This window comes from Enhydra lutris, unplaced genomic scaffold (genome assembly GCF_002288905.1).
Source record: "Enhydra lutris kenyoni isolate GAN:26980312 unplaced genomic scaffold, ASM228890v2 scaffoldscaffold17, whole genome shotgun sequence".
NCBI lineage: Eukaryota > Metazoa > Chordata > Mammalia > Carnivora > Mustelidae > Enhydra > Enhydra lutris.
In genome coordinates, this window is record NW_019154101.1 from 26,181,501 (window position 1) to 26,199,975 (window position 18,475).

General features: G+C 35.6%; 1 protein-coding gene across 2 annotated transcripts in view; it reads left to right on the top strand.

The window, feature by feature from the left end:
- The window catches only part of LOC111147510 (ectonucleotide pyrophosphatase/phosphodiesterase 3), a 75,550-nt gene extending 65,464 nt beyond the window's left edge, over positions 1–10,086 (top strand). Inside the window, exons 22-25 of one of the 2 annotated variants that reach the window (XM_022503533.1) lie at positions 1,179–1,256; positions 1,881–2,013; positions 3,619–3,775; positions 9,820–10,086. In XM_022503533.1, the coding sequence (XP_022359241.1) occupies positions 1,179–1,256; positions 1,881–2,013; positions 3,619–3,775; positions 9,820–9,990 (539 nt within the window). In that variant the 3' untranslated portion in view covers positions 9,991–10,086. The remainder of the gene's footprint in view (positions 1–1,178; positions 1,257–1,880; positions 2,014–3,618; positions 3,776–9,819) is intronic. The other variant, XM_022503534.1, reaches the window with a different exon arrangement.
- The last annotated feature ends 8,389 nt before the right edge of the window (positions 10,087–18,475 follow it).

Sequence of the window (18,475 nt, forward strand, 5' to 3'; positions counted from 1 at the left end):
TAATGCTATATGGATTGCTACCCAACTTTCGGGGCTTAATTTAAAAAGTAGAAAAAGCTTCTAAGGGTTCTGAGGACTGTGAATAGCATGTGAAATTTTAAGGAAGAAAAAAAAACCCAACAACTTGTTTTTCCTTGCCTTTTGGTGCTCAGTCATTGGCCTTTCATTTAAATATTAGCATACCCAAGTATAGTTTAAATACAAAAAGCCTTTTAAAAAACATTTATAGGCTTGCAGCTTTTTTTAATCCTCACAATATTTCCATGATCTAGATGTCATGAGACAATGAAGCACAGAGGGACAGAGCCCTTTGTTCGAGTGGGTCAGCTGGTGGGCCATGGAGCTGGGTTTCCACCCCGGGTCTCTAGCACACATACGCACACTCACTATGCTAGACTGCACATCCAGGAGTCCTTCAAACCAGTCGTGTGTGGTGTCGTCAGCAGTCTTCATCGAGTTAAAACTCAATTCCTTAGGGAAATTTGATTTTGGAAGAGTTATTTATACCAGCATTATTATTTTGTGCACATTCAATAACTATGCATTCATCCTGGTTCAGTGCTTGTTTCTAGGGCTGTTGGAACAGATTACCACAAGCCTGGTGGCTTAGAACAATAGAAATGTATTATCTCACAGAGGTAGAGACCAGAAGTTCAATATCAAGATATTGGTGGGGCCATGCTCCCTTTGAAGGAGAGAATTAGGGGAGAATCCTTCTTTACCTCTTCAGCTTCTGGGAGCTCCCGGCATCACTTGGCTTATGGCTACATCACTCCAGTCTTTGTCTCGGTCTTCACAGTGACTTCTCCCCTGAATCTCTCCTCTTCTGAACCTCCTCTCTCTTTATAAGAACACAAGCCTACTCTAAATCCAGGATAATCTCTTCTTGAGAACTTTAATTCAATTATGTCTGCAAAGACCCAATTTTCCTATGTATCACATTCACAGGTACAGTGTGGTTAGGCTTTGGACATATCTTTTTGAGGGTCACCATTCAACCTACAGGTATCAAATGCATAAAACGGCCAGCATTGTTAACCTCTACTGGAGGGTACTCAGTATCCCTGTGTATTGACTGCTAATAAATTTTCATTAGTATGTAATAGTATTTTGCTTATTATGTAGTATGTTATATTTTCTCTTCTGGCTAGAGTTAATCGAATCCATTTATTTTGCAGAAAACAATAGAACTTTGGATAGTCAATATGATGCTTTAATCACAAGTAATTTTGTCCCCATGTATAAAGCCTTTAAACGTAAGTATACATTTAGATGATTAATCTAAAAATATCTAAGTGACTTTAGGAACTTATAAACGAAACACATCTTTTTTTTTTTTTCCAGTTTGTCTCTGATATTGAGCCATTATGTTTTAATGCTTTGAATTTAGAGTTAGGAAGGATTTCTGACATAGATTTTTTTTTCAACTTCAACTTTGGGTGCCTTGTGGTTAGAACTTAAGTAATTTGTTTTTAATCCTAATTTAGTTCTAAATGGCTCTTCACACGCACAAAAATTTTTTACTGACCTTTACCATAAGTGAGTGAAAGGTGTTTGTCCCTGGAATCATAATAAAGCAGTATGTATGTTCTGACCATAATTTGTATCACTGTCCCAAAAGCACCTCAACACTAGGAAGGAATTTGGAAACATTTGTTACTGTAATGTTAAGTCTGCAACTGCATCAGCAACAGGAAGTACCATCAGTGTGACTTTTATTTATTTTTGTTACATGGACTATTTTGCAGAATTTACCAAATCACCCCTGACAATTATTGAAGCAGAATTTGACACTATTTAAATGTATCTCTCTATAACAGAAAATATTTCCATGTTCAGCAAAGGTAGATATTTTTAACATCTTATTCTATTATTTTTAGAAATGTGGGATTACTTCCACCGTGTTCTTCTTGTGAAACATGCCATGGAAAGAAATGGAGTAAATGTAGTTAGTGGGCCAGTATTTGATTATAATTATGATGGTCATTTTGATGCTCCAGATGAAATTACAGAGTAAGTAATTTGAAAACACATGGGCTTTTTGATTTAGCAATAGGGTATCAAGAGGGGGAAACCTCAGTACTCTAAATAAAAGCTTAGTATTCTAAATATTACACAATGTATTTACATAGAGTTGTTATCATTGACTATGTTCAGCTAGTCTAAATACATTGCAAAAATTTTATATGGCAAAAATTTACACTGGTGGGCAAAGGAAAAATGTTGAGGAAAAGCTCAACAAAATGTATATTTAGAAAATTTCTAAACAAATGGGCACAGGGAAAATGTGATTTTGTAAAGGTTAAAGAGATAAAGACTCAACTGTGCTATCAATAAATATAGAGTCTGTCCAGCAATTAATTTAAGAAAATCAAGTAGTTAGGATTCACAATATGGACCAATAGTGGTTGATTCATACTATATCTCCCAGGGGAGGGTAGAGGCTTCCCCTAGAAACCCGTCTTATTAACCTGTATATCTTTGTACTAAACCTGGGCATAATACGTTGCTAAGAATTACTTCAAATGCAGCACACAGGAATAGAGAGGTTTAGTTTTACTCATGATTTCTCTTTATTATCAAAGTGTATGAAGGGCCAAACTAAACAGCTGTGCTATCTGAGCCTAGACTGTGTAAAGCAACAGTGTCTACCTACACCTTTTGATGGAGTAACATTTATGACAACTCAGTGTGTGGCCTTTTCCCATTTCATTTGTCTTGTCCTTATTTCAGTGCTTATTAATCCTATATTTCACCATTTAATAATTCCAGCAAACACTTTGATAACACCTTACTACATGCTAAGTACTTTCTAAACACGTACATTTCATTTAGTCCACAAAACATTCCTATATTAGATTTTGTTAGCCCCCATATAGAGATGGAGAAACTGAGGTACAGAGAGGTTCAGTATCTGGTCTATGTTCCACAGCGAATAAATGGGAAAGCCAGGATACAAACCATCTGAGTTCATGTAGAAATCCTAAATTCACAGTAGTATCACTACTTACAGCAGTCATATTTCTTTTACTGGACTCAGCCTACCTTTATTTTGCACTTAAAACTTTTAAAAGCACTTTCATGTTCATTATCTAAAACGAAACAAAGGACTGTCATATCAGTTACATGGGTTTATCCCCATGTCCACCCTGTGAAGTTGGTTGTAGAGGTCACCTCCATGTTCAAGTTGAGGAAACTTACCAAGTCATAGAATGTGAGAGGATTAGCACCCACTCAGACATCTAGCAGAAGTGTTCAGCTAGAGTTGGAACTGGGGGTTCTTTGTTTCCAGTCCCTGCTATACTATTGCAAATTGTCACTATGAAATATAAAGTTAACAAAACTAGGAAACACAAGAGGCATAATATCATGGTCTCCTTTTCTTTGTATTCTCATATTTTCCTGTAATGTTTTATGATGACCAAATTTAGACTTCTAGAAAGTTCTGTTCTGGCTCATGGAAGTGTAGAAATATGTGATGAGATTTTGTACTTTCTGTTCATTTACTTTCTTTGACTGTATTTTTACTTTAGCATGTCTTTTAAAAAAAATGTATAATGACATAAGTTTCAGAAGCAAAAATATAATAACACAAAATCTTTTCAATTGTGTTTTTAGATATGTAGGCAACACTAGCGTTCCCATCCCAACACACTACTTTGTGGTGCTGACCAGTTGCAAAAATCAGAGCCACACCCCTGATGCCTGCCCTGGGGGGCTGGATGTCCTACCCTTTATTATCCCTCACCGACCTACCAACGTGGAAAGCTGCCCAGTAAGTATGCTCGCAGAGTCCTCAGGACCTGTGAAAAATGAGCTTCTCCAAGCTTTCATAAAAGTGGCTTTGACTACAACATATTTTTTTAGTTGTTTCATGGGTAGAGTTGTACTAAATTACCTCATTTTTACACTTTTCCTTAGACTACTGATCTTTATGTAATTGATGTAAATTTAAATATGTATGTGCCTACATGAACATGTGTTTATATGAGTATCTCACGTATTTTACACATATACGTTTTATTCACACTCACTCATAAGGAAAGGGGTGGTATCTTATTAATATTTTACCTCTTAACACAGAAGCTTGATGGTGCTACGTCAATGTTGGCACTCAATTAATGTTTCCTGAATGAATATGTAAATATAAAAACTTTATCAGCTGGAAACATGAGGTCTGAAATCAATTACATATGCACAGACAATGAGTTAAAATAACACTTTTTTAAAACATCGTGTGTTAGTCTACTTCAACATCTTTATGGATCAAGGAAAATTGTGTGTAAATGGTTACTTAAACTTGCATAAATTTTTATAGGAAAAATATGTATTCTTGTAATTGGGTTTTATTAGTTATTCAACAAATATATTGAGTACCTATTAAGTGCGTAGTACTGGGAAAAAAGTTTTTAGAATGCACCAATGAAGAATACATTGTCTCTGCCCTCAAGGAGTTCATATATAACTTTGACATATAAATGAGATATATAAATGAAGTATAAATAAGGATAAATGAAATATAAACACATAAATGGGTGAGTTGATAATATAAAAATTATTTAAAAAATGAGATGTCACAAAGTTGCTTTAATTGCTAAATCTAAAGTTGGGCTAATGGCTAAGTAATACAACGATTGAAACACATTTGACTAGAATAATCTATAAAGGGGGGTTATCTAAAATGAGGAGAGAATAAGGTTCGGCCCTGAAAATGGGCAGAATCTGAACAAATTGAGAGGACTGAGAAGAACTTTCAAAGGAGAAAAGATTTGGTAACTGGATGCAAAAAAAGCCAAAGAAAAGAGCCAAAGAAAAAGGGAGACTTGAAGATGAATCAGAGATTTTAAATGTAGGTAATTAGGAAAAAAATGGAGAGAGGGAAGTTAGGAATGAGAATTATTTTGGCAGGTAGATAAGATAGTTAAGTTTAGGCATGTCCTTTGCAGAAATGGGTGTTCACATGGAAAATCCCACAGGCTAGTAGAGACTGGAAATTAAAGCTTAGGTTCTAGGTCAGATTGGAATTCATCTCTATTCTTTCAGGTGTTCAACACATAACTGCCTTCACCATACTATGTATTATGGGAGATACACTGATAAAGTAGACATGAATTCTGTCAAAAGCGGCTCACAGTCTAGTCCTTAGATGCCTAGTACAATAGAAGAAAGAAGAGATAAGTGGCATGAAGAGGGACAGATACAGTTGCTGTAGGATTTCAAAGGAGAAATATTTCTTAGTAGGGAAGGTGACGTTCTAACTGGGTCTTGAAGGTAGGATTTGAACTTGAATGTTTGAATGGTCTTTCAGTGACTAAAGATGGAGGGCAAAGGTTAGAGGCTAAGCAGTGGCTCTCTCAGAGTCCTAGAGCGGGCAAGTATTTCCAAAAAAGGATAAGCCATCATTCTTCATGTATGCTTCCAATGGCAGAAGTGGTGACTAATTCACCGTGGTGCTAGTTACCACTGAATCAGAATTAAGTAGTACTTTATAGAAGGTTCTAGGTAGCTACTATGGATTGATTAAAATGGGTATGCAAAGAAGAAACTATTAACTACCCCTGGTCTAGGCTCTTCCTGCCTTTTGTCAGACCAGCCTAAGTAGCTTCATTGTCTCTTTTTACCTCCCCTTCACCTCTGTATACCAACTTAGCTTAAACTTCAGATTTTTATTATGACATGCTTTCTCATCCCAAAACTTTGTCTACCCTGAATGAAAAATAAAAAGAAGCAAACAAAAACCTTCTAGCTTTTACTTAAGGCTCTTCACAATTTACCTTCAATTGGCCTTATAAACCCAAGTTGTGGGCCTGTAGAAGTCCTTGAAACTATTTGATGCATCTTGAGTTTCCCTCCTCAACATCATTGCTCATGTTTTTCTTTCCTAGTATGCCCTTCTTTTCCATCTGCTAAAAATTCTACTTAGGCTTCAAGGTAAGGTACAAATGGTGTGAAGCCTCAGACATCCAAAGTAAAGATGATCTCAAAATTACTAGGGTATCATCTCCATTGAAGAAGATACCAACACTACTGAATTGGACATTATCTAAGATTTCAAGGAATTTGCACTATAGTAAATTTATAAAGGTAATTAGGAGACATCAAAATATGATGAGTGTAAAGCAAACTTAAACCATGCTATGATTATGAGGGTGATTGTGGATAAGATGTGGCTATCAGTTAGACAAGAGGGAAGGGAGAGGCAAGATGAGAAAGGGTCAAATGTAACTGAAAATTTAGGCATGACTGACTAGGAAATTTATGAGATAATCAACTTTTGGGAAGGATGGATTTGCTCTTGGTGGTCTTCAAACTCAGAAACCAGTTGAATACCTGGGAAGATGTATGAGAAGCAGTATAGAATAGATCTTAAACACATGGATTTTGGAGTTGCACACCCTGTGTTCAGTTATTGACATTGCCTCTTTGGGTAAATAACTGAAAGTCAATCTCCTCAGTTGAAAACAAAAATTCACCTTCCCTTATAAAATTGCTGTGAGCATTAGAAAAGTTATTTCATATAAAACCCCAAGAATTCTCAATACATAGTAAGCAAATGGTGGCCATTTTAAAGAAGTCACATCTTTTAGTTACACATTCTACAGTCAATATAAAATGAGATTGTATACAAGTAAAATCCTCTTTAATCAGATCACCCAATAAGTACAGTACATATAAAACTATACCTAAAAAAGTCTGAATCAGTCAGTATTTCCCTTAGCATTAGGAAAGGTAATCGTGTCTTGAGCACTCAGTGAAATAGTTGGCTTGTTTTAAGGGGAATGCTATATGGAAACTGCACTTTCAAATATTCTAACCACTCAGTGCGGGAGGTACCCCCACTGTAAGAGATCTGAAGAAACTGACACCAGTTTAGAAATGATAGATTCACAACTCTTACCTCACACTTGTTCCAGGAGACTAGATTCATATAGCCTTATTTATTTTCTTCCTTCCCTATTTTTCCATGTTTTCTGTCCTTCTTTTCACTTCTCTTTTTTTACTCTCAACTTTATATAGTTAAATTCCTGCCAGATAAAAGAGTATGTTGTCATGAGTCCAAGTGGCAATTATTACTGTGGCTTGTTCAGAAGATACTGGAAAATACAGGTATGGAACTTGGAAGAGAAACCAGAACTGTGGAGACAGATTTGGTATTAAATTATGGGAGTGAAATAAAGTTGCCAAAGGGAAGAAAGTGGAAAGAAGAGATCCAAAGATCAAACTGAGGAAAATGTCTATAGTTCCAGAATAGAAAACATCAGAAGCAGTTGAGGAAACAAAGTGTCAATGAACAAGTAAGAAGTTAGAAAAAAGGAAATTTTAGAAGCGTGGAGTGACCAAATAAGTGAAGGATCTTAAAAAAAAAAAAAAATCCACTCAAGTTATCCTTGCCAAAGCGATTCCATTAGTGTGGTAGCAGCAATAATCAGACTGTATGTGGTTAAGGGGAGAAAATAAGGAAGTAGTTAGAGTGGAAAAATACTGAAACTGATATTGCCTCAAAAACCTAACAAAGCGAGTAATATTTTAGGGGCATCTAATAGTTGTAACACATACACAGTTGACTCTTGAATGATATGGGGGTTAGAAGTGCTGTCCGCCACACAACTGCAAATCCATGTATAACTTTTCACCCCCTCGAAACCAAACTACCAATAGCCTACTATCGACTGAAAGCCTGACAATACCATAAACAGCTGGTAAGCACTTACTTTCTCTGTATCATGTACTGCATTCTTACAATGAAGTAAGCTAGAGAAGTGAAGTTGTTTTTAAGAAAATCATAAGGGAAAGACCTTTGCAGTTCTGTACTGTATTTACTGAAACAAATCTGCATCTACATGGATCCTCACAGTGCAAGCCCAAGTTGTCCAAGGGTTGATGGTATTTAAATACAGCTCTTAAGAACAGCATGGATGCAAGGCTGCTGTTCCGATGGAATGCGCTCGTACATTGTCTATGGGTAGCTTCTGTTCACACTGGTCGGTGCAGGTGACCTTACCCTGTACCGAGTAGTCCCCCTGCCGAAATAGAGTTATGTGTTGTGCTTTATTAGGTTCATTGAATTGCAATTTCAAAAGAGAATAGACCTTTTGAGTTGAGTAAATGTTTAGTTGGCAAGACACCAAGGAAGTCATGAGAGAGCAGAGCAATATAAATCAAGTGGGAGAGAACTTTGTGAAAAACATGATAAGAAACATTAAATGCTGCTGAAATGGAAACTGGTAAAGGCAGGGAAAAACGAATTAATCAATTAGATTCCCATTGGCTATCTGAGCTCAAATTAATACAGTGTTTATTTATTTTAAAATTTTATTTATTTTAAAAAATTAACATGCATCATTAGCCCTTAGGAGGTTAGGGGTACTTAGGGGGTTAGAGACAAGACGTAGTTCCCTCTTACACTTCCTCTAGCTCAAATAATAGCTTCCTATTTTAAGCCTGCATATTTAAAAAACAAGCTAACTACCACACTGAAGTCAAATGACAGTTTTTTTTTTTTTATGTTCAGTTAGCCAGAATATAGAACATCATAAATCAAATGACAGTTACCAGAACACACTCTTCTAATTAAACTTTCAAATTTGCTTCCTTTTAAAAAAATGGAAATGAAAATTAACAAGACCATATGAATATCAGAAAACTGTTATATAAAAAATAAAAGATTATGTAGAAATCCATGGCTCTAAATGATTGAATTGATTTTTATATAGTAAAACACCTATTAAAAATCAGATGGCCGGAGCACCTGGGTGGCTCAGTGGGTTAAAGCCTCTGCCTTCGGCTCAGGTCATGGTCCCAGGGTCCTGGGATCGAGCCCCAGCCTCTCTGCTCAGTGGGGAGCCTGCTTCCTCCTCTCTCTCTCTGCCTGCCTCTCTGCCTACTTGTGGTCTGTCAAATAAATAAATAAAAATCTTAAAAAAAAAAAACAAAGCAATTAAAAAGAAATCAGATGGCCAAGAAATGTCTGAAAAGATGCTCAGCTATAATGGTACTCAGGGTAATAAAATCAAACAGAGATGGAACCTTTCACACTGATTTGGCAAGGATGTGGGGAAACAGTTATTATCTTCCACTGCCAATGCCAAGTGTAAATTGCTATGAGCACCTTGAGGAGTGCAAGGTTTGATACCTGGTAAAATTAAAGTTGCATGTACTCTATGATCCAGCAAGCGCATGTGTAGATCTTAGAAAGTCATATTCTCAAATACAGGAGGCATGTGCCAAGTTGTTCATTACAGTATTATTTATAATGACAAAAATACTATCAATATGGCAGTGGGGAAAAAAAAACCAAACTGCTACCACAAACCACAGCTAAAAACAAAAGATTTAACTAGCTCTAGATATATCACTTTGGATATACTGCAAACGTACTGATTGAGAAAGTAACTATAGAATGCCACTTGTAATATCACTTATATAAATTTGGAAACTCGTAAGTCAGTGCTATGTATTGTATACTGATGTGCAGCAGGTTTAAAAACACAGACCGGATTCATGTGAACTCGTGATAATGCTCAGTGCTGAGTAGAAGAACATCGGGAATTTAGCTTCATCTGTAAGATCTTATTTCTTTTCCATAAAGTAAATATTAAAATAGCTAAACTTTATGACTTTCTGGTGGTATTTGTTTTAATGTACTTCGTACTTTTGTTTTCCTTATATTTTTGAAAACAACAAAATGTAGGTATATCAAGTGAAGATTTAAGGCAATAAAAATCCCAGGAAAAAGGCAAACTTCTAAATCATAAAAGGTCTTTCTGTTAATGAAAAATAATGCCCTGTGAAAAACAGTCTTTTGTTTCTCTTTCACAGGAATATAAGCCAGAAGCTGTTTGGATTGAAGAAAGATGGCAAGCCCACATTGCTCGGGTCCGCGATGTGGAACTTCTTACTGGACTGGACTTTTACCAGGAAAAATTACAGCCTGTCTCTGAAATTTTGCAACTAAAGACATATTTACCCACATTTGAAACCGTTATTTAACTTAATATATGAATGATTTCTGGCAGAACGTAAATGATTCTTCCCTGTTAAACAATCACAAAATAAAGTTTTCAATTTTCCTTAACTCCTTAAAAAGCCATGTGGCATAATTTCATTATTTCCTTCTTGCTTTTTCATCTCTATAATTGTGAATTTTATTTTGTAAGTCACATGTTTTTTTTGCACAGAGATTGTGCTGTGTGAGACCTGCCTTATTATATTTATAATCTTGAGCTATATTTTCATGCCCAGCATTAGCTAAACAGAAGGGAGACCAAGAGAAGTGTCACTTTGGTGAACATTATACCGAGAACTGTTACATTGACAATTAGACAATATTTATTAAAAGAAGCACATTATCTCATTCAGTAATTTCACTTATAATAACTGTCAACAAATCTTTACAGTAGAAAAGACCAGAAAACAACCTAAAAGGCTGGTTGAACAAATTATGGAATTTGTTTAAACAAAGAATGGGATGGAATGCTATTCCAATACTGTGAAGAAAGAAGTAGACCTATATAGTGAAAGTTTGTCTATTGTTAAACAGAGAAGTAGGTAAAATAGCACGCTATTGTGTTTTAGGAGCCAGATGATAAATTGCCTTGGGCCATACAGTCCCTATTGCAACTACTTAGCTCTGCCATTACATCAAGGAAGTAGTCATAGATAATATGTAAAAGAAATTAGAGTGGCTGTGTTCAAATAAAACTTTATTTACAAAAAAAAAACAAGCAAACCAACATGGAGGGCTAGATTTGGCTACAATAAATTTTATCAAGAAACAAACCATGGATGGGCTATCCTTTGTCAATGCCTGATTTATATAATATTGCTGGGGTGGGGAGAGGTAGGAATTAATGGTAAAGAGAGAGGGAGATATATTTTTAGTTTTGTGACCTATGGCATTGTCTAAAATTTTAAAAAGTCACTTTGTGTCTATTTATCATTTTTCAAAACTTATTAATCAAGGAGATCCTATACTTTCTGAGGGACAATACCATTGATCAGATTTTTGGGTAGCTAGACTAGCAATGTTCCAAATGATTCTCTGATATAAAGACCAGTTGATCCAGGGGACAAAGGCTTTGCTAGTGATGAAAAATCCTGTGACATTAAAAAAAAAAAAAAAAAAAAGTCATGGCTTAAAAAAAATAAACTATTTCTCTTAGGAGATCAAATGAAATGTGGCCATTAATTACAACTAATGAAATGTTAGTTTAAATGCCACTGGGTTTTTGTTTTTTGTGTTTTTTTTAGATATTTTCTCCACTTGTAAGATTTAGTTTAAAAATGCATGCAGTGAAAACTGTACACACAAATGGAAAACCATTTCCAGTTACATGGCAGAAACAATACCCTGAATATAAACAGAATTCCTCCAATTCATGTTCCTCTGCACCGTCATAACCTGGAAATTAGATAAGATCACCTGAATTTAGACTCCACCATAAGGAGACAAATGGAGGATGGTTACACCCCTGAACTGAATTTAACTCTGAATGTCCTCATTGCTTCTGAATTTCTCTGAAGGTAACTAAGTTGTTTTCTATTATCAGGTCAAATGGGCGTACAACATAGAAATACAAATTTCAGTCAGAGAAAAATTAAAATTACTTTTTCTTGTGTAGAGGTTGTGTGATACTATACCTTCCTTTTGTATAATCATTATCCTATTAAAAAAATACATAAGTATGAAATCATTTTGAGGGAAGGACACCAGTTATTTGGCAAACACGGAATTATCCTTGTCTTGAAATTGCTACTTTACAACTTTATATAGTCACTTTCTTTTTTACAATGAGCTCGTTTTATTTTTTAAAAATCTGAAAATATAGACAATAATGTTAGTTGCATTTGAAAAATTGTGGTGCATAAATAATGAATCTTGGAACATTGAAAAAATTAAATTAAAAAATATTTATTTAGAAAGAATTTCCAAGATATAGAAAGATTGCAAGAATGGTATAAAGAACTCTTATATAACCTTCACCCAGCTTTACCAATTGTTAATTTCCTCATTTTTTCCCCTGAACTTTGAGAGTACATGCTAGACCTCACACCCATTGCCCCCTGAAACTTAAATGTGTATTTCCTAAGATCAAGGACATTAAACTAATACAGCGGTAGCTGGAGGGCTTAATGTTGGTGAATCACACTATTTAATTTATAGGTCTAATTCAAGTTTTCTCATATTTTCTGTGATAACCTATATAATATTTTTGGCAATCCCAAACAGAATTGTTCATTGCATTGTTTTCTGTCCACTTTGGTTTCTTATAATGTACAACTGTTCCTCAGCCTTTACCAAATAATGTTGACATTTCTGATGAGTCCAGGTCATTTCTTTTGTAGACTGTCCCTCAAATTGGGTTTTCTGACATTTCCTTGTAATCAGATCGATGTTTTTATATTTTTGGCAGGAACACGATATCGGTCATGGTGTGTTCTCAGCTTCGTATCAGGAAGTACATGATGTTCAATTATGCCATGGTTACTTATGCCAAATTTGATCAGTTGGTTAGGTTGGTGTTCACCCGGCTTCCCTTCTGTAAAGATAGTATTTTCCCATTTATAATTTGTAAGTTATCTGTGTGGGATACTTGAGACCCTATAAACTCCCTGGTTTTCATTAAATCACCCACTGTCTTTAGTATGCATTAATAATTCTTCTAAGATTTAATTCATTTATTGACAGAGAGCACAAGCAAGGGGAAGGGCAGGGAGAGGGAGAAGCAGACTCCCCACTGAACAGGGAACCCCATGCAGGGCTTGATCCCAGGACCCCTGAATCATGAGCTGAGCCAAAGGCAGATGCTTAACTGACTGAACCACCCAAGTGCCCCTAACTACATTAATAATTCTTGCTGATTAAATTTTTATGATAACTGATAATTGCAGAAAGGTGATTTCTTAAACTGCCATTACTCCTCCTACATTTATTAGCATTTTACTGTAAGGAAAAGTTTTCCTTTATGTGTTTATTTGTTCATTATTTGTTATTTGTATAAACTCACTAATTCTTTTTATTCCAATGAATTAAAATACACTATAATTGTTACTTATTTTGGTACTCAAATTGCCCCAGATTTTGCCTATGGGAACTCTTCTAAGTACACTGGGGTCTTTTGACATATCCTCATCATTTTTAGGGCACTTTCTTACTTTCTGATATAAAAAAATGTTTAGGCTCATCTTATACTTTCTCTGTACTAACTCTGAAATCAACCATTTCTCCAAGGAGCCCTGATTCCATTTAGCGGGCACTGGTGCTATAATTACTTCTGGAATCTATGTCCCTTTAGTCAACAAAAGTACAATCTCTATCTACATCTTCTTGTCTAGGATCTCTCTATTTGTGTCTCTACTCATATTTACAACTATGTGTACAAAAAACCATGATTCCATTGCCTGGATATACTCAATCTATTCATTCACCTACGAAAGATAGCTTTTTTGCTTTTCTGCTTGGGCAATTATGAATAAAACTGCTATAACCTCCGTATATAGGTTTTTGTGTGGGCCTGGGTTTTCAGTTCCTTTGGGTAAATACCAAAGAGCATTATTGTTGGATGATATGGTAAGACTATGTTTAGTTTTTTTTTTTTTTTTTTTTAAGATTGTATTTATTTATTTATTTGAGAGAGAGCATGAAAGTGGGGAGCAGAGTGGGAGGGAGAAGCAGACTCCCCATCGAATGGGGAGCTCAACACAGGGCTTGATCCCAGGACCCTGAGATCATGACCTGAGCCTAAGACTGACACTTAACTCACTGAGCCACCCAGGCACCCATCTTTAGTTTTGTAAGAAACTGCCAAACTGTCTTCCGAAGTGCCTCTACCATTTTGCGTTCCCACAACAAAAATGAAAGTTCCTGTTGCTCCCCATCCTTACTAGCATTTGGTGTTGTCAGTGTTCTGGATTTTGGCCATTTCAATAAGTATGTAGTTGTATTTCATTATTATTTCAATTTGTATTTCTCAGATTATATACGATGTGGAGAACCTTCACATGCTTATTTGCTATGTTCTTTGGTGTAATGTCTGGTAAGGTCTTCAACCTATATTTTAATCAGATTGTTTTCTTATTGTTAAGTTTTAAGTGTTCTTTGTATATTTTGAGTAAGTGTCCTTTATCAGATGTATCTTTTGCAAATATTTTCTCCTAGTCTGTGGCCTGTTTTCTAATTCTCTTGGTGCTGTCTTTTGTAGAGCAGTAGTGAAGTCCAGCTTATTAATCAATTCTTTTATGGATTGTGACTTTCATGTTGTATCTAAGTCATCACCAAATTCAAGATCATCTAAATTTTCTCCTATGTTACCTTCTAAGAGTTTTATAGTTTTACATTTTTAGGTAAACGATCTATTTAGAGTTAGTCTTTTGTAAAGGGTATAAGGTCTGTGTAGATTGATATTTCTGCATGTGGATGTCCACTTGTTCCAGGACTATTTATTGAAAAGACTATCTTTGCCCATTGTATAGCCTTTTCTCCTTTTTCAAAGATCAGCTGAATATATTTATGTGGGTCTATTTCTGGGCTCTTTGTTCTGTTTCATTGATCTATTCTTTCACCAATACCACTCTGTCTTGATTACTTCAGTTTTACAGTAAGTCTTGAAGTTAGATAGCAACAAACGTCCAACTCTGTTCTTCTCTTTCAATATCATATTGGCTCTTCTGAGACTTTGCTTCTCTATAAACTTAGAATCAGTTTGTTGATATCCATAAAAGATTTTCTGGGATTTTGACTGAGATTTCACTGAATCTATAGAACAAGTAGAAGAACTAATATCCTAACAGTATTGAATTCTCCTATTCATGAACATGGAATATTTCTCCTTTATTTAATTCTTTGTTTTATCCCCCACTTTTATAGTTTTCCTCATTTAGATTTTGTACATATTTTGTTAGATTTATACTTAAGTATGTCATTTTGGGGGTTGCTAATGTAAGTGGTATTGTGTTTCTAATTTCAAGTTCCACTCGTTCTTTGCAGGCATAAAGAAAAGTGATTGAGGGCAACCCCTTCGAGTCCCCTCCCTCCTTGGGAGCTTTGTACTATCACTTTGCTATTGCTCAATAAACTTTGCTTTGCTGCCCACCACTCTCTCTGGTCTACCTCTTCATTCTTTGAAGTGGTGTGACCAAGAACTGCAGGCACCAATGGGGAAAAAAATCCTGCAACATTTATGGTGGCTTGTCTGGGATATCCACCATCATTAAGGACAACTAACCAATAAAGGTCATCAAACTCCAAATGGTGGTAATTCAGATTGAGCCTCATGTGGAAGTAAAACCAGACATCTACAGGGGACCCCTTGTTGGATCCGGATGAGAGGAATGCTAACTACTGCCCCATCCAACACCCCTGACCAGCAGGAAGTAGCTACTATTGATTGTCGACCTTCTTCCCTAAGAGCAGTTAGGGTTACTTCTTCAGAGTGGCAGATGATGAAGGAAACTTGGAAGGGAGTCAAGCAGTGACAAGAGGCCACCCCCTGCCCTAAAAGGAAACCACCCTCAAAGGGATTTTACACCACCCTGGAGGAAGCCCTCACGTGACAAAAATCTGATTGGATGACAGGCACAGGGAGAGTTAATCAGTTTAAAACAGTCTGCCAACAAGCCTATAAAAACCACTAGATGTAGAAAACTCTGGCGGCAACTCCTCCTGGTCCCTTCCCTCCTTGGAATCTTTGTCCTATCACTTTGTTTATTGCTCAATAAACTTTGCTTTGCTGCCCCTGCCCTCCAAAAGTGATTGACTTTTGCAAATTAATCTTGTATCTTGCAACTTTACTGTAATCATTTAGTAGTTCCAAGAGTTGTTTTGTTAATTCTCTTGGATGTTCTACATAGCCAATCAAAGTATCTGTGAACCAGCACAGTTTTATTTCTTCCTTCCCAATTTGTATACACTTGATTTCTTTTTCCTGCCTTATTACATTAGGTAGAACTTCCAGTGTGGTGTTGGAAAAGGGAGGGGGGAGGGGACATCATTGCCTTGTACTTGACCTTAGTGGGGAAGTTTTGAGTTTCTCACCATTATATATGATGTTAGTGGTAGCTTTTCTGTAGATATTCTTTACCAAGTTTAGGAAGTTCTTCTCTGTTTCTAGTTTACTGAGAGTTATTCATCATATTGGATTTTGTCAAATGCTTTTTTCCTAGTCTATTCCAGTTCTTTTTTCTATTAATACCTATTCATTGACATGATTATTAATATTCCCTTTTTTAGCCTTTTGGTGTGATGGATTACATTAACTGTTTTCCAAATGTTTAACTAATCTTGCATACCTGGGATAAATCCCACTTGGTCATAGAGTACAATTATTTTCATACATTGTTGGATTCAATTTGCTAATATTTTGTTGCGGGTTTTTGAATCTATGTTCATGTGAGATATTGGTCTTTAACTTTCTTTTCTCATAATATCTTTATCTAGTTTTGGTATTAGGGTAATGTTATCCTCATGAAATGAGTTTAGAAGTATGTTATGTGCTTCTATAGAGATTCTCTGTTGCTTACAATAGAGAATTGGTATAAACCTTCTTTACGTAGAATTTACCAGTGAGCTATCTAGGCCTGGTGCTTGATGTTTTAAAGGGTCATTAACTATTGATTCAATTTTTAAAATAGATATAGGTCTAGTCAGATCATCTATTTCTTCTTGTGTGGGTTTTAGCAGATTTTGTCTTTCAAAGAATTGGTCTGTTTCATCTAGGTCATCAAATTTGTGGGCTACCATAGTTTATTAAACCAATCTCCTATGTAAGAGCTCTTAGATTTTTCCAATATTTTGTAGTTATAAATATACAGCAATGAATAATCTTATTCACATGCAATTTTTTTGGAAGTAGATCTTTTGGGAAAATTCCTGGAGGTGGGCAAATATATATTTTGGTAGTTTTATTTTCTAAAATCAAATGTACTATATTGGCACAACTTTGATTTCTAAATTGGTATATTCAAAATCCACGTTTAATGAGATATAGTTCTCCCCCACCAAAATGGAAATAATTTATGCTTTCTGAATCATGAAAGTAACACATGCTCATTGTAATACTATATAAATTGTATAACTATAACTATATATATATATAGTTATTTTTTTACTCTTGGACAAAAGAACTACGTCATCTCACGTTATGTAATTGTCTTTTCTTTTTATTCTGCTGACATAGAAATACATGATCAACTAATTTTTGACAAGTGCTTTCTATGTGAGTTATAATTTAATACAATAGAATTATTTGCCTTTAAACAGAGGAACCACATATTACTGCTATTTTTAGTTGTATGTATTTTGGTAGACAGGTACATTAAAGGAAGATTTTTGTCAGTTCCAGTGCTACTGAATCAAGGTTTACAATTAGTTTCATTTGCAGAAAGAGAACTTTCTAATCCAAGTGAGGTCAGCTAAGGTCTTGGAAGTAGACTTGGAAAGAAAGAAAATTCTAAATGTTGGCTTATTTTTCAGAATTAGTTAAAATTTTGGAAGTTTATTTTCTCAATGGATTTGTTTCCTTTTTTTTTTTCTTTTCTACTCTTAGCTTTTTTTTTTTTTTAAACTTTCAGAATTTGTAGTGCCATAGTTGGAATTAAGGGAGTTCATGGTCTATTCTTCTAGAAAGTCTGAGAAAGGAATGAGTTTTCTGGACTAGCAGAAGTGGATGGGTGGGATGAATGGAAGAAAGAGGTATACCTACTGCTATGTCAAAGATTCATCTTCAGCCACCAGTTTAGCTGCAGTTTAGTATAAGAATGTTCTGGAGTGTTTGGTCATTTTAGAATAAGTAAATGGAATTTCTAGGAGTCTGTATTTGTGCCTATAGATTGGGTTGATCTTGAGGCTATAAATCCCATCTGGTTTTTGGCACTTGAGTTTATTTCCAAATTACATTTGGGTTTTTTGAAAATCCTCTTGCCCTGGGGACATCTCTTTCCTTCCTCCACCTCCATCCCCACCCCTGCCTTACCACTATCCCACCACCACTACTTGTCATCTGTTTACTTTGGGAGGGCTGAGCATGGGAATGGAAACAGAACATAAACTGAAACAGTTTTGAAAACACAAACAAGGCTGTTGGAAGAAACGACTTCCTTTTTACACAGCACCCTTGGCAGACCACAATCACTGCCTCAATCAGTGGACTCACGCTTGAACAAACTTCCAGACAGGAACAAACCTCAGTCTTCCAGTGACAGTGAATTTGTACAACTGTGCCTCCCAGATCCACAGTATAAAGGCAGCTGGATGATGACTCATAAAGCAGGACCAAGACTTAGAGCTACACTCCTTCAATTCTGCTACAATATTATGTTTGTCCATGGATAAATTAAAGACGTGTGGATCTAGAAGACACCTGGAGAGGCCAGTTAGTCCCTCTTTTAAGGCATACTCAATTCAAGAATAATGTTCTGTGTCTCAAAGGGATGAACTTTATAAAAAAGTTCTCCAGTTTCTCGAAACTAAGAACATTTG